This window comes from Dermacentor variabilis, chromosome 3, assembly GCF_050947875.1.
Source record: "Dermacentor variabilis isolate Ectoservices chromosome 3, ASM5094787v1, whole genome shotgun sequence".
In the NCBI taxonomy this organism is placed as follows: domain Eukaryota; kingdom Metazoa; phylum Arthropoda; class Arachnida; order Ixodida; family Ixodidae; genus Dermacentor; species Dermacentor variabilis.
In genome coordinates, this window is record NC_134570.1 from 203,058,461 (window position 1) to 203,076,024 (window position 17,564).

The following is a 17,564-nucleotide window of genomic DNA, read 5'->3' on the forward strand; positions in this document are numbered from 1 at the left end:
AGCAGCGGCATCACCCAGAGCACCATCATTCAATTCGAAGATAAAAAATAAACGTAATAACCGGAACCAAACAAGGTACACTGTACGTAATCAATCTTTTATATATTTGCTTCATTTACAGAATCCCTCTCGTCCTTTCATGCCACATCCACGTCCTCTGGTAGTTATCTACAGATTAGGAAACATTGCCCTAGTCGCTTCTTACTCGTCGTCTCATGCTCGTGTCGGTTAACATTTCGGTGTTACAACCACGCTTCTCAGTTTCGCAATTATTCTGCGCTGTTGCCCGCAATCATACCAAATACAGCAGAATACGACGACTGAACAGCAGGTGATTAGTAGCAAATGTTTACGCATCATTTAGATATCTCCCACAGGACATTCCGTGTGTAATTGTCAGCTGCTGAAAACTCGTAATCATTACGTGTGTCATTTGTCTTTTTTCTCTATGGGTAACTATGTTCAGCTTTTACCACAAAGATTAAATTTCATTTTGAGACAAACTGCATATTTAGAAGATATCTGTTATTTTGTAATGGTGCTGGGACGCACAACAGAAAATTCAAACAGGGCGGTAGTTCCCAGTAAATGGAGGCTGCAAGTGGCAAACAGTGCTAAAAGAAGGAATGTCGGCTGCTGCCAACGTTTCGACAAAGAAAATCATTGTAGTCAGCGTGGTGACTGCCCTCACACAGAAAATTGCCCTTGGCAAAACGTTGGCTTCAGCGACATTCCTAGTACGGCCACTATTCACCACGGTAGAAGATTGTGTTCGCACATCAAATTTATGTACAGCGAAACAAAAAAAGAGAAATAACAGGCAACTATAAACAGCAAACAGAATTTTTTTTCTAACTCAAAATGAGTAATCGTATGTACCTATGCATGTTCTGTAAAATAAATAAGACCATAATAATGAATAACAGGAGAACTCAAAACAAGAAACAAAGCATTTTTAGCCATACAAAACATACAACTGTCTTTAAAGGCGAAATTTCTGTTAACGTAAAACAGAAAAAGCATGATAAATAACAAAAAGATCAAAAATAGAAAACGGACTTAAACAGAAATTTTATGGCAAGGCAGCTGCAAGAAAATTGCTGTTCCAGAAAATATTTTTACAGTGTAGGCTCAAGAAGGCAGCGGGAAGGGCGAGAGTGCCGGTAGTTTTCTCCGCCCCAAAGAAGGTCAACCTTTTATGTGGTATGGTCAACCAGAATTGCCTTCCCACAATCCGGGGATGCGAAATGAAGCATTCGGCACCCTTCACTAGCAGCATCGCAAGGGTCGCCTACAACGTCCTTTTGCGGTGCAACTGATCCAACGTAGGGTACACCAGGCGTTGCCTCATTGACTGCATCCGGGAGCATGCCAACAGAACTGTTTGTTGTCCCAGCTGGTGTTTGTTGAAGGACGTGCTTTTTGCCGCAAATTAAGACACACACACACACAAAGGAAGAAAGAGAGAAACATAGCCACCCGTGCCGTCTTCTGTTTCTTCCTCTTTTGTGTGTGTCTTACTCTGCGGCAAAAAAGCATGTCCGAGAGCAGGCCAACCGTGTGAAACAGAAATATTGCAGCAACCTGGTTCTGCACTACCAGTCACGTGGGTGCAGCCGACAGCTCAAGGAAATAATTATCCTCAAGAGGCACTCAGATCGGCTCACACGCTGGATCATCGAGACCTTCACCGTTGTCAAGCGAGGTGCCTCGCCGTGAATGCAGCTCCCATTGAATTGCCAGACAAGGAACTCGCGTATACGTGAGCACGCACTCCTCCTATCGAGACATTATGTGACTAATAGATGGCTCATGGGTTTTTGAAAAAAGTCAAGTGGTAGCTCACCTGAAGTAGGCAGTGGGGTGCAACCTCAACCAAGATGGCATCCTTGGGAACACGTTGCACAGCTTCGAAGAAAAACACCGGTGATACGAGATTGTTTGCATAGTATTCTGGTGTGCATCTCTGAGCAAGAGATTCGTGCCAGCGGTGCGGTGGCAGTGAAGTGCTCAACCAATTCTTGCTGCGTAGTTTCGGTTCCGTAACAATCTGTAAGGGAACCCGAAAGAAAAATGAAGGCCATGACAGACATCGGACACTTCCTTCCTCCTTTATCAAACGGACAGCTACATGCAAAATGCATGGCTAGTACTAGACTTAGATTGGCGAAGCTAGAAGTATTGCAGAGATGTATCACTTGTCCGTAAGCCTAAAAAAGGTCTGGCTAAGTTGTCACGTTTGTTGGCGCGTTCCAGTTCTCTCCGGCCAGCATTAAGTGGCTAGTGACGAGAATTGCACTTGCTACTGGGAACCCTTCATATGTTCTGGAACTTCTGACGTTTATTCGTTCACTCTCAAAACCGTTACGCCCTTTCGGGTGTATATTTGTCCCACAACAATAACTGTTACCTGCCTTGCTTGCGTTTCCTTTCTAGAAAACTCGGCGCTCGCTACATTCCTGTCAAGAATGCTATGTCATGCTGATAACGCGCAAGCTGTTCGTGACTTGGAAGTAGCGGGCTCACAGCATTAAAGAAGTGAAATACGGGCAAGACAGATGTCAGTTATTGTTGTGGGCTAAGATAAGCCTCAAGGGTGTAAATTTTTAACAGTCTTTACTGGAATACCCAGTAAAAGAAGTAGTCAATATTCAGACGCATATTCTTTATTCGAGTATGAATTTGTTGAATGTCTACGCCACTGACGGGTGCATGAGGAGACTACAAGGGTGACCGTTTTTGTAGTCCAAATGTCACAAATTCTGTTAGTTTAGAAAGACTAGCTCTGAAGACACAGAGCTAGCAGACTTCTAAACTATTGAATTCTCTCGACGCAGTCATCAGAGGTATGAAATATGGTATTCGTCAGCTGCATTTTACTGGGTATAGTCTTACTGACAAATCATTTTCAGTTCATAAACAACAGCATATTTTTGTTAAATTGATCACAAAAATTTTCAGCTGAAGAGGAGCCAAACATGAAATTTTATCAAATACCAAAATGAATTCTGCACAGAAGCATTTGACTTTGACCTGAAGAAACTGTTGTACTGTTGACCTGAAGTACTGTTGACTTCCGTACTATGTCGTTTTACAATTAATCCAATGGCCGGAAGCAAATTGTCCTGACGTAATGTCATGACAATGCTCATCACCATAAAAGCCCATACGTTCAAGAAATGTCGGTTCAACGGCGGTTTAGGGAGCTTAGCGCCATCTGTATGACGAGCGATTCAATTCCGGAAGAATTAAAAAATAATAATTCAGTGACGCTGTAATCTGTTAAAAGAAGAAGTGGTGTCTTTTCTTGTGAAAGGGTCGAATCTTCTTTTTTTTTTTGGCTACCCGTCAGTAAAGCAACATTTTCGAATGATGCATACTCTGTTTCGATGGGGGACTGGAACTTGTGGTACGGAAAGCTGTACTGTGATATGCCAGTCGTAGGGCTGTCACAGTCCCACCTATGCAAGGAATATCGCTTATTTGCCATCCAAATAAAGATTTGCACGCTCTGTTGGCCACATTGTCGGACTGTCATGCCCGTCAGCCAGTGCAGCAGCACGAAGGTAGCTAAGTGAAGACTCATCTGGCGGTCCTAACTCACAACTTTCGGCTGAACAAGTTGACCCATGATAATACACACCTCGCCTGCATAACGCCACCAGATATCAGACCAACGCTCACAAGCAAAAGAACACAGCATGCGAGGTGGGCGTATGTTATCCGATGAACTTGAGGAGCGCGTATTTCTGCATAGCAGAAGGGTGTCATTGCATTGCAATTTATCACGGCGTGAATGCCCCTTCTTCAGCGGACGCTGAAAAGGGGCTATTTATTGTTAATGAGAAAGTAAAACAATAGTATTTTCTTTCCTTGCATACATATACAAAGTTGATTGTGAATTTATATTTGATTCAATGTAACAAAGTTGTAACAAAGTTTTTTCATTACAAAATGTTTTTCTTTAACACTGCTTATTTCCTTCTCTGCTAATTGCTCTTCGATTGCGGCTCCACCCATCACCAGCATTGCTGGTGTCGGTGAGAATTGATTTTGGGTTCTTCTTCACCTGGAGATTTGCGAGCCATTTTAATGGAGTGTACATGGAGTGTACATGGAGTGTACATGGAGCCATTTTAATGGAGTGTACTATCATCACCATCAGCCTATATTTAAGGCCACTCCCTGCGATGTTCAATTACACCTGGGATGCGCTAGCTGATTCCTAATTACACCTGCCAATTTCCTAATTTCATCAGCCCACCTAGTTTTCCAACGTCTTCAACTGCGCTTCCCTTACCTTGGCACCCACCTTATAAATCTAATACTCCATCGGTTATCCAACCTACACTTTACATGGCCTGCCCAGCTTCATATCTTTCTACGAATGTCAACTATAATATCGGCTATGCCCGTTTCCTCTCTGAGCGGATGAAGAAGATAGCCTGCGTTCTTCATATCCGCTCTTGTCCTGTATTTTCGCACGACCTACGTATGACGAAAGTGTACTCTAATTACTCAAAATTAGGGTGTGCAATAGCGGTAACATTTACTTGGATACCTGAAACGCGAATCACCAATGGAACCAAGCCTGGTAACGAAAACCGCCGATACTGAGACGATCATTCAATAAGCATTTGACTGGGGCTAGTTGGTAATACATCGTTCTGTTTACTGCACTATGCTGGATATGTTTGTCAGTATCTATATGTCCTTTGTTTAACAGTATAGCGCAGTAAACAGAACGATCATCCTTCAACTGACTGATAGGATTTAAGGTCCTAAGGCAACATTGTGGGCTATGAATCACGCCGTAGTGGGGGACTCCTGAATAATTTTTATCAGTTGGGAATAATTCACGTGAAACCAATGCACGGAACATGGGCGTCCCTTCATTTCGACCACAACGAAATGCCGCCATCGCGACTGCAGTTTAATCCCGGGCCCTTGTGCTTATCGACGCAGTGGCGTAGCCACTAAGCTACGGTGGGCGGTGAGGGCTAAAAATTGATTGATTTTGGCAAGCTGAGAAATTGATACACTCGAGCGTTTTTGCTTTTCGCCTCCATATGAATGCAGCCGCGCTGCCGGGGAACGAACCCGCGACCTCGTTCTTTACGCCAGCGGCAGGTCGACGAAAGGTAACCTTGGAGAGATTCCATTGCACTGATGAATTGTTCAGCCTTCCATGCCTGTTTAGTAGTCTGCGCCCATGCTTTCGCGTTGGTGTCGCATTGTCATTGCTTAGTACTGGGCGTTTGACTCTCTCGCAAGGAAATTATTCACAAGTAAAATCACACTTTGTTGTCAACGTGAAACTAGCATTCGACACCCGTTCTGAACTGAACGGCAATTATCCTTTAATCTTTAAAACTCGCTGCCGGTCATAAATTTCTTGGAGCTTAACCTTTACTTTAGCGCTAATTTTCTTGTGCAAGTTAATGTAAAAACGTATTCATCGAAAAAATTGTGTTGCACCAAGCATACAAAGGGCGTCGATTTCTCAGCGGACTTACAGCAGCACGTCTTCATTCCTCGACAACCCTTTCTAAGACTGTGTAATAAGACGGTTGCCAATCCATCCCTATAGAGACGACAACTAAGCAGGTTGGCAACAAAATATGGCATTGTAAAATTTATCTGTGACTGTGTTCGTTCTTGTTCGATTATTGTTTTTGCCGCTGCTCAAATTATGGCCTGCTTTATGTGATGTTATATGCCTAAGCAGCATTGGGGCTGTTGAGCTCTTCGCGGAGACGCCACCATGAAACAACTAACGTACTTGCGCCAAGGTGTTCAACTTATGCCAAACGGTCGTAGTGCTCGCCAGCACAACATGCACTTGTTTCAGTTACTACACAGTGAACTCCATCATGCATTTTGGAGGTACTAAACGCTATTGACATTAATAGGTTACGTAATTAGAAAAGACAAGGGCTTGAGGACAATGAAAATTGATTCCAGTGACTAGCGTAAGCGACGCTGGCCTAAGGTGGCAAGCTGCTGCTAAGCTTGCTGACACACAGAAGCAAGAGGAAGCTGCGACGTGGCCAATTTGATAAGAAATAGTCATAAAACAAGAGCGTAACCACCATGGCATACATTTCAAGAAGACTACCTCAATATCTAGGATACAAATATACAAGTGCCTAGCGTGAAAGCTTTTTGAGTTGACTTGTATATAGGCAAATAAACTGGTGGAAATAATAGAGAGTTAAAGTAAGTTCTTAAATAATTAACCAGAAGTGCGGGTGCGAGATAATGTAACAAAATAACGAGAGTTCCGTATGTCGACTTGACTTTTAGAAGTTTACATTATTTTGGCAATTCCTGCAGGTCTTCGCTACAGTTGGTAAAGAAAGTTTGCCGATTAAGAGATACATGGTAACAGCAGACTGTGCCTGATGAGTACAAATATGTCCTATTTTGGTTCATTTCACGTTACTCTTCAAATTTTGCATGAACCGTAAACAGCGCGCAGCCAATATTATGATTACTGCAGGGAAAAAGGCTCAATTCATACGGACTGCACCTTTTGCATGACTTCCATGAAGGCCGGTCTGATGCTCTCCATGCACTTGCTGTGAAAGGCCACGCCTGAGCTGTTCACCTCTCGGACGGAAACGTTTTCAGCCATAAGGTCTTCGACGAATTTGGCTACTGCTTCGGCTGCTCCGGATACAGTAACAGAGCCCTCTGCGTTGTGGCAAGCTGGCTGTACGCCATCTGGGCAGCGTCTTGTAGCCTCCTCCCACGACAGACCTGACGAAGCAGAGAACCGGAAGAAGTGATCACGCACTTTTGAGACCGTTGCATCGTATGTCGGTGCCCGTAGCATTCAAGTTCATAGAAGCGACACGAATTCGATAATTTTTCCTCTGATGAGCCGCAATAATGAACTCCCTGAGTGTTGTCTTCTACTCACCTGTCTCATTTACAGGATCTAAGTTCGGAAATAATAAAGTCACCTTTACATACACTGTAAGCCATATATGTCCAACGCAATGACGAAGACAGAAGCTAGAGTTGCTCTACGTAGCACTCAGTTAAAAGCGTAGATGAGGTCAAATTACCGCAATGAGGGGCAGAGTAAACTCCCACAATCTGGAGGTTTGAAACACGTACTAACTTCGACAAACGGAACGTGAACAATATGGACTAAACTGGAATGCATTATTTCGTTTTTGCTATAAAGGATTCGCGTGATGTCAGAATTGCTTTGGCTGGTTCTTTCAGCTGAGATAATCATCTCAAACACAATAGCTACGCTAATACGCTAATGAAAATGTGTCATTGGCATCTGTATTCCAATAAGAGCACGTCCGCTAATTAAAGCACACATCATTCCCTCACTGTGGCAGGCTTACATTGTTGTTGCTTATTACTGCTTATAATCATGGGGCGACACATACGCTGTACACGCACAACCATTCCAACGTCTTCAAAACCGGGCAATCACACTAATGAATTTTAGCTGATTCATTCTCGCCTCATTTCTCACCTCTTTATTAACAACTCTGCAGATTACCGTATCTGCTTCTGTTTAATAGTAAGCTATCGTTTAATACATTTTGTTTCTCTCATTGTTCCACATATTCAGACAGCCTTCCTTTCGAATGCCTTCTTGCGCAAAACAATACAAAAATATCTCAATGCATTAACCTTGTCTTAGCACACTTACAGCGCAAACAAAACGAGAGACGAATAAAGTGACACAAAACACAGGTGCTCACAAGCGCTCTCAACAAAAGCGTCTCTCGCCTTTGCTGTGTTAAATTTGTTACGAAAATTAGGTAACAAGCCAGCCCCCATCTTTCTAGCCGTGTCTTCTCTAAACTCCCGTACAATTGTGCAAAATTTCCACATCGCTTCCATGGCATTTCGCTTTGGTATTGCATCACCGTTAACGTTAGCTAGCCTGCTCGGTTACATCCCACTGAACGCAATATAAAAAAAATCTTGAGAGGAATTACAATTTCACCATTCATAAAGTTTGCGTTCCTGTATCTCAATATTTCTTGTGCTTTCCTTCGTTAGCGTCCTATTAAGCTATCATGGCTGCGTATAAATTTGCATATCTATTGTTGGATGTATAATGTGTTTTTCCCTGCACGAAATTTCATATCGCACATGAGCATTTGTGCTGTTTATGCATCACCATGTCAACTTGTCCTTGTTGGTAATATGCAGCACGATAAGTCCTTTTGTTCACTGCTAGGTACTTCTACCTTCTTAATCTTGTTTATTTTGTTCCCTATGTAACAGTAACATTTTGCTCGTTATCGCTATTTTCCTAATTTATTCACTTCTTTTCCTATTCCTTTCCGTCCAGGTTGCAATTTTGTCTTATGTTGATACTATTACTGCGTGTTGCGCTAATACTCATGTGTACGCAATAATAACAGGAGGTCCCCTTGAAAGCTTTCACTTTGGGACCTCCTGATGCTTCAAGAAATACGTCCGCGCATTTATGTTTGTGCAAAACGTAAGTGTAAACTCGAACGTGTCACCTGCGCCGTCAATTACGGCAAGGCACTAGCGGAACAAAATTGCCCTCTGCGTGATATTATTCATGAAGCGTTATTCTAGTTGATTATTTCTATTTCATGATCCAAGTTCTTACGACAGTAATTGAAACAAAGTTCCATTTATTAGGGGCAACATGACAGTACCGAAATTTTGACGGCACCCGTCAGAAGCTCCGACGGCTGAAGCTTGTGATCGCGTGACGCAGCTGCAGTTCTGTGCAGCTGCCGTCACGTGGCAGTGTTGCCCATGGCAACGCCGCCTTTGCCTGTGCAAATTGAGAGCAAACAGAATTGAGGGAGGCCACTCCTGTTCAAATGACATGGCGTAGAATTCGCTCACCCCAGTCGCGATCTTTTTTTTCAGGCAGTGGAGCTCAAAAACATACTCCAAAATTGCACCGTAATAGATCGAGCTATACGATGCAAAGCTCATATAATCGACATACAGATGTAAGATAGCAGCGGATGATACCTATTCAGTACAACATTCGCTTTTCTTGGCTATGTTGTCCCATTACCTCATTCGGTGTGCATTAAAAACACATCCAGCCCTGCGATTCCTCTACTTATCCTCTTTCAATACTCGCTACTTGAACTTTAATCCCCTGCGACATGGTGCATGGCAAACGATACACTTAGCGCAAATTCTCTGACGCTGTGCTCGCGCTGGGTCTACCATTGCCGGAACGTTACGTGCCTTGCTTTGTAAATATATCCTCTCGATATAGATACTCCTAGTAACTGCTAGCGGTGGCCGTCAGCTCACTATAGCACCGGGAACTGAATCTTCGCAGCGGACAGAACAACCCAAAGACCCACGTGTGTCAGCTGCGGGTTGGGCCGTCATACAACAGGAAGTGGATAAAATGCTTGGCAGAGGCATAAGTGAGCCCTCGTGCCGGCCTTGGACTCACTCCGTACAATAGCGGGCACGGAAGTAGCATTTGGAGCACCATGGCTCATACAGCGCACCTTTCCACTTCGCAGGCGATCTTCGCGTTCTTGCTGCTGCTGTGTCCGTGCACTGCGTATTCGGAGTATGACCCTTCGCAACCACTGCTACTATCAAGCAAGGCCACAATCTACCAGCAGACCGGCAACTATCTCCACATCGACCCACTACAACTACTGCGCCCAGCCTTCTGCGCACCATCATCGTCAACTGTGTCGTCACATCGCAGTGGCAACTTAAGCGGCTGTCCGAGCGTCAGTCCGTTTAGTTGGCACGGAAGCAGCATTTGGAGCACAATGGCTCATACAGCGCACCTTTCCACTTCGCAAGTCTGTAAAAACTTTCCGCTTTATGCTAAGAAAAGTGATGACCCATTTTTGCTGTTGCTTCCGTGCCAACAAGTGCTTTGTGAAATTGTCGCAGATTGTTTCTCTATGGCGTTGCTGTTAATGCGTTCAGGTGACGTGGAAACTAATCCCGGTCCTGCTACCCGCACTGAGGCATTACTCGAGCTGCAGAATTTGCCATCAAACCCTTCTGAGCAGACGGAAGTTCTTTTCCGGCTGTTAAAAGACCTTCAGGCTCGTTCTGTACAATCTGCTAAGGGTCAGGCCGAGTTGGTTAACGACGTCAAGGCTATTAAGGTTAGTCAAAAGAACATCGAGACCAAAATGGAATGCATCCAGAAAAGATGAGAAAACCTTGAAGAAAAAACTAATGTTTTAGACCATCTCCATGATGAAATGACTGGCATTCAGGCGTCGGCTCAAGCCCAAACAACTCGGCTTGATTCTTTACTAATGCGCGTTGACGAACTTGAGGATAGATCGCGACGCAATAACCTCATATTTCATGGCATCCGTGACTCTCGAGAATCGTGGGAACAGTCGGAATCACGCATAAGAGAAGCACTAACCGATGTAATCGACAGCCTGCCTGACACGGCAATCGAACGTGCTCATCGCATTAGTCCCTACACGCCTAATAAGTGTCGCCCAATTGTTGTTAAATTCACCAACACGAAAATAAAAGACACTTTCTATGCGCGCACAGCTGAAAGGAAAGGATATTTCTATCTCCGAAGATTTTTCGCCCGACGCCCGTCACATCCGTAAAAAACTAATTGAGTACGCTAAAAGCCAGCCCCAACCATGCCCTTTCCAGTTAAGGCACACCAAACTAATAATGAATAAAAACCAGTTCGTCTATGACCCGGCAACAGACACCGTCAACGAGCATGCGCCATATGAACCACGAGATAACGGCGGGCATGCAAATTCCCAGCACGTGCCCAGTTAGGAAAATGTGAGGGGATGTAGACGAGAATCATGCATCGTATCTGTGTTCTTTACAAATATTCGAAGCATCATGAATAAGCGCACTTCCTTATAATCTGCCTTGGAGACTTGCACCGCCAACATTTTTGTGCTTACCGAAACGTGGCTACATTCACAGATTCAAGATAACGAAATTCTTCAAACCGCACACCATTTTTCAGTGTATCGTTGTGACCGTACAATGCGTCAGGGAGGCGGCGTGCTCTTAGCCATTACTAAAGATTGCCCAGCTCAGTGTATTCATGTCAATACTGACCTCGAAACGGTTTGGGCCATCATTGAAATAAATGACCAGAAGATAATCATTGGTGTTTGTTACCGCCCCCCCAACTTATTCATCTAATTTCGTAAATGAGATGCATGATATCATTAATATTGTTACATCTCATCATCCCACATTACCTTTATTTTTGCTTGGCGATTTTAATCTACCGAACACAATATGGAATGCTGAACCTCCAACTTTACACCCTTTTTCTTCATTAGCCAATGAGTTCTTAGACATGTGCTCTGTCTTTTCACTTTCACAACTTGTTACTCAATCCACACGCACTACCGAATCCGTTGAGAACACACTTGATCTTGTATTAACATCGCGCCCTGACCTAGTTTCCGACATCACCTATTTACCCGGCTTGAGCGACCATGCAGCACTTTCGTTTGACATAAATATTTTGCGGCCAAAAACCGGTAAACAATTCAAATATTTTCGAGACTACGCGAAAAGAAATTTTGAAGCCATTAACGCCGAATTATCTGCTTTTATAGACGTATTTATGAACAACTTCGACAGCCGTACCGTTCAGACCAACTGGAATATGTTTGCTGCAAAAATTGCTGAACTAACAAACAAATACATCCCACTGCGCACCATTGCATGTAATCTAAACGCCCCATGGTACAACATCCGTTTCAAGCGCCTGTCTAATAAAAAGAAACGCCTGCACAAATTAGCCGAACGTTCACCTAGCGTAAACCGCTGGACCAAATACAATGTGGCGGCAGATGAGTATGTAGCCGCACACAAACAAGCCAACGATCACTTTCTTGGCAATACCTTGCCTTTAATGCTTAAAACCGACACCAAGAAATTCTGGCGCGTCATTAACCCCAAGGCGGACGAAATGATAACCTTAATCGACAGCTCTGGAAACGTTATTCCAACTAATCAATGTGCGTCCGCGCTTAATGATGTTTTCATGCACAACTTTTCATCAACTACACACATTACTCTTCCATCCACTCACGACTGCGATTACCAAACAATGTTTCCCATAATCATTGAAACAGCAGGCATCGCACCAATTATCTCATCTTTAAAACTCTCTTCGGCTCCAGGACACTATTTAATAAACGCGAAATTTTTGAAAAGCACTAGCTGTTACTCTTCAATTTTTCTAGCAATGATATTGCAACAGTCGCTAGATAAGGGTTCTTTGCCTGATGAATGGAAGATTGGGAAGGTGATCCCACTCCATAAGTCAGGTGACAAGCACTCTCCATATAACTACCGCCCTATCTCGCTCACTTTGTGATGTGTGGTGTGCGACATGGTGCGGTGATCGGGACAGTCAGGAGCAGACGACAAGGAGTGCACGCGCGAAGGCCAATTCCGTGCTGGAAGGAGAAAAACGACAACGCCGAAGAGCGTCCGGCACGTGAACGCGCGGCGCAAGAAAAACAACTAAAAGAAGAAAAGCAAACCAATTAGGAAAGACCACGGGGCGTCAGGCAGCCAATCGGAGAATGCCTGATCGGCCAGAGAGATGGTGGTGGTGACAACTTTATTGCACACAGGGGAGTTGCGGACACGCAGGTCCTTGGGCTCCGCACGGCCCCACTGCACTCAAACGTTCATGTCCCGGAGGCTCATGACTCTGGCAGCCCGGCCTGTGGCGTTGGCTTGCTTGGTCGGGTCCTCGGAGCGCAGTAGGGTCTCCCAAGCCTCCCAAGTAGTAAGGTGCTCCAGGCCCCGCGGGGGAGGATCCGCCGGGCAGAGGAAAAGGATGTGATCGAGAGTGGCTTTGGTGTGGTGGCAGAGAGTACAGGAGGGGTCGGTGTGGACGTGGTGATAGCGCGAGCGTATATAAGGGGAAGGTAAGGTGCGTGTTTGGAGCCGCCTAATGTCTGGTGATAATTGTCGAGGGAGGGATGGGGTGGGGAGTAGAGTCGGCGCTCGGCTTTGCAGGCTTGCGTCAGTTCACTGAATGAATGCATGCGCTCCCGTGAGAACCCTGGATCGGAGGCCGCCGGTGCCCGGTTGAGAGAACCTCGGGCTAAAGCGTTGGCAGCCTCGTTTCCAGGATTCCCAGAGTGGGCAGGCACCCATATGAGCTCCATGTGGCGGGGCGGGTGTGCAGCGAGGGAGTTCAGTATGCGAAATGCAGGGACGTGAACTCTCCCGCGAGCAAAATTTAGTATCGCAGTTTTAGAGTCCGATAATATGTACCGGGCCTCCGTGCGCGTAATAGCTAGGGCAATGGCGGCCTCTTCAGCCTCCTCCGAAGTGGCAGTTGGGGACATGTGAAGGGTGGTAATCGGTTGTACGGAGGGGTTCGTGATGGCAACAACCGCGTCCTCACCTGTGCATGCGGCATCCACCCACACAGCATCCGGTTCCGTGCCATAGTGTTTGTGGAGCGCCCGTGCGCGAGCTCTGCGGCGGGGTTCGTGGTAGGTGGGGTGCATGTTTTTAGGGAGAGGTTTAATAAGGAGTTCGCGGTAAATGTGGTAGGGGACCTGGAGCTGTGTGGGATCCGTGGTTGGTATCCTGATACCGAGGGTGTGTATGATGTGTCTGCCGGTGGTGGTTCTCGCGAGACGTATGTATTGTGTCTGTCGGTGGGCCTCAATAAGCTCACCTATCGTGTTATGTAGGCCTAGCTGGAGGAGTTTTTCGGTGGAGGTATCTAGAGGTAGGTGTAGGTGTAGGTGTAGGTAGGTGTGTCTTAAATGCTATTCGGATCATGGCATCCAGGGTGGAGATTTCTCTGCCCTGGAGTTTAAGGTAGGGGAGCGTGAAGAGAAAGCGGCTGAGGACGAAGGAATGAATGAGACGACAGAGGTCATGCTCCTTCATACCCCGATGGTGTGCAGAAACTCGGCGGACTAGGTGCGATATCGACACCGCCGTCCGCTTGAGTTTGTGGATGGTGAGTTCTTCCCGTTATTTTGGATGTGGAGGCCCAGTACCCGGAGAGTGTGTACCTCTGGGATGTACCGGTTTTCCAATGTCACGGTTATAGGGGTGGTGGGGCAGTTTCGGGTTGCGGGGCGGAGTATGAGGAGCTCCGACTTCTCCGGAGAGCATGAGAGTCCGATACTCCGCGCATGTGTTTGGGTGAGGGTAGCTGCCGACTGCAGAGTATTCTCTATGTCTCCATCACTGTCATGGGTGGTCCATAGAGTGATATCATCAGCATAGAGTGTGTGCCGAAGGTGAAGGATGGCTTGTAGTTTGCGGGCAAGGGGAATGAGAGTGACATTGAAGAGAAAAGGGGAGAGGACCGATCCTCGGGGGGTGCCAATCCCACTAAGGATGTATGGGCGGGATGTGTAGGGAACGAAGTGAATTTCGGCTGTGCGGTTCGTAAGGAATGCTTACGTTCACCTATGTTCAAGGGGGAGAGCGCCGCCATTATCGCTCGATGGTCTAGGCGATCAAAGGCCTTGGAGAGATCCAAGACGAGGACGGCTTTTGTGTGACCCGGTGTGAGGAGGTCGAAAATATCCTGTGTGAGCTGGAGCATGGCGTCCTGTGCCCACAGGTGGGGACGGAAGCCCACCATGCTGTGCGGCTAGAGGTCTTGCTCCGCCATGAGTTGGGTGAGTCGGGCGAGTGCGACATGCTCCAAAAGCTTGCCCAGGCACGAGGTTAGGGAGATGAGGCGAAGATTTGCAGGTGTAAGGGGTTTGCGGGGCTTGGGTATGAGTAAGATTTTGGCGTGACGCCAAGATTGCGGAAGGGTGCCCCCTCGAACTTAGCACGAACTTAGCACTGCAAATTGTACGTAATGCAGAAGTCCATCGATGGAAATACGAGCAGTGCACATGGCGATAGGTCGAATGGAGGCCCCTTGAGCAGCGAGTAGCGTAGGTCCATCATAGGGGGTCGTAACTTTCCGAAGTCGCGAACACAATTCACGGTGGATGACTGAAACACTAGCACCAGTGTCTATGAAAGCTTCTACTTGTACACCTTCTACTACAACCAATATCACATTGCACGGACGCGATGGAGGAATTTCTGTCCTGTCGTTCGATGCAGCTTTTCCTCCAAAAGCTGCATAATTTAGTTTTCCGGACGACGGTCGGTGAATTGAGAAGCAGGTCTCAGTGGGGACGTAGAGCGGCGAAGTGATGACGGCGAGCGGCGTCTTGCAGGACGATACGTCTGAGCCGTCTCGGATGTTACAGTAGGCGATGGAGAGCGTCCGCGCAGTGGACCATAAGGACGGCGTTGGTCATGGAAGCTCCCTAGACGTTGGAAAGTAGCTCCGGGCGAAAAGTCATCGCGTTCGTATATATCATATCCGCGACGCTCGCCTTGCTGGCGCTTGAGGCAAGAACATGCTATGTGGCCACGATAGCCGCAGTAGTAGCAGATGGCACGAGGAGGACGCCACTGCGGATAGCTGGTTTGGGTAGGTGCGCTGGTAGTCATGGAAGCGATGTGGGCCGGTGTTGGTTTAGGAGGCATCGGTGGAACGATGACTGGAGTAGCCGCGGCTACTTGTGCGTACGTTGATGGGGCCCTAGGGGTTAGAGGGTCCGTGTGCGCTGCACCAGCCATGGACGCCAATTCCTCCTTGATGACGTCTCGCAGATTGGTATCGGAGGCAGGAGAAGGCGTGGGCACTGCGGCTAAGCAAAGATACTGGAGCTCTGCTCGAATTATTGCGCGTATCATTGCTCGTAATGTAGGGTCGTCGGCGGTTGTGTTTGCAGTGGTGTCTGGCTGCAACCGTACTGATTCGAGGTCGTCAAGGCGCTGGCAAGTAGCGACGATATCAGCGACGGTAACAGGGTTCTGGATGGCTAAAGCTAAAGTTCGTGTGCCCAGCAGCTCATATTGGGATGGGATTTTCTTTCTACGGCCTCCGCCTCCATCTGCTGTGGGCAACGCGTTCTCCATATGACCGACACGACCTATTCACTTCGTGCAGATGACGCACCCCTTCACTTGCTTGCTGCAGAAGATACCGCGCTACCTCCTCGCCATCAAAGCATCGTTACCATCACGTCTGACGTCATTGACTGCGGCGACGTGCTCGTATTACCATCTGCACGCTGTCTCGCAAGAGGGATAGCCTTTGCATCAGGGCTCGTTCGGTTTCATCATGGCTCTGCACTTCTCTACGCTACAAACCCGACATCCGAAAAGATTCTCATCCCTAAAGGCACTACATTGGCTTGCGCCACTGAATCGGAGTCTATATCTGTTGTTTCCTTTAAACCAGCTTCCTCTGAAGTTCCTTGTACCGGACGGGCCGCATCTTCTTCAGCTCTTGCAGCTGCCATCAGTTCCGATCTCACACCTTCGCAGTCACAACGATTGCTTGCTTTGCTCCAAAAACATGAAGCTTCCTTTGATGCGCATTCAGCTTCGTTGGGAAGGACTTCGATAACGACGCATCGGATAGAGACAGATGGCACATCCATCGTGCGCCGTAGACCGTATCGCGTATCGCTAGCCGAGAGGAAAGTCATTGACGAGAACGTCACCGACATGCTCCAACGAAACATAATACGCCCCTCTGCTAGCCCTTGGTCTTCCCCCGTTGTTTTGGTTCGGAAAAAAGACGGCTCTGTTCGATTTTGTGTCGACTACCGAGCACTTAACAAGATCGCACGCAAGGATGTATACCCTATGCCGCGAATAGACGATGCCTTGGATTCCCTGCAGGGTGCCGAGTACTTCTCCAGCATCGATCTGCGTTCCGGCTACTGGTAGATACCTATGCATGAGGACGATAAGGAGAAAACAGCGTTTTCAACACCAGATGGGCTCTACGAGTTTACTGTCATGCCATTCGGCCTCTGCAATGCGCCCGCAACGTTCGAGCGCATGATTGACACCGTTCTTCCTGGCCTGAAGTGGAAGACTTGCCTGTGCTACCTGGACGATATTGTTGTTTTCTCGTCAACCTTCTCTCAGCACCTGCAACGTCTGGATGAACTTCTCACGTGCCTTGCCAACGCCGGACTTCAGCTAAACACCAAGAAATGCCATTTTGCGAGCAAGGCGATCAAAGTACTAGGTCACATTGTGAGCAAAGATGGCATTCGTCCTGATCCTGACAAGGTTTCGGCAGTTCAGCACTTCCCTCGTCCCGAAAAGACCACAGATTTGCGTAGTTTCCTAGGCCTCGCTTCCTATTTTCGCCGATTCATACGAGGCTTCATCTCAATAGCGTCACCTCTGCACAAATTACTGGGTTCTAATGTTCCCTTTCTGTGGTCTCCAGAATGTGAATCTGCGTTCGCCCATCTGAAGCGCGCTCTCACATCTGAACCAGTACTACGCCATTTTGATGAAGCTGCTCCTACCCTCCTGCATACGGATGCTAGTGGTCACGGAATTGGTGGCATTCTCCTACAGCGAGACGACACTCTAGGTGAGGGTCGTCACATACGCAAGTCGCGTTCTGACAAAGGCCGAAAAGAATTACACCATCACGGAGCAGGAATGCCTAGTTATCATTTGGTCTGTGCAGGAGTTTCGACCTTATCTTCACGGCCGCCACT

At 46.9% G+C, this 17,564-nt stretch overlaps 1 protein-coding gene and 1 pseudogene across 1 annotated transcript in view; one reads left to right on the forward strand and one right to left on the reverse strand.

Annotated features, from left to right (window-relative positions):
• LOC142576598 (fatty acid synthase-like) overlaps nt 1–17,564 on the reverse strand; it is a 417,693-nt gene that overhangs the window by 245,572 nt on the left and 154,557 nt on the right. Inside the window, exons 10-11 of the mRNA XM_075686791.1 lie at nt 6,533–6,762; nt 1,847–2,050 (exon numbers count right to left, since the gene is read on the reverse strand). Of these exons, the coding sequence (XP_075542906.1) occupies nt 1,847–2,050; nt 6,533–6,762 (434 nt within the window). The remainder of the gene's footprint in view (nt 1–1,846; nt 2,051–6,532; nt 6,763–17,564) is intronic.
• Nucleotides 9,777–10,779, forward strand: LOC142573850 (uncharacterized; annotated as a pseudogene).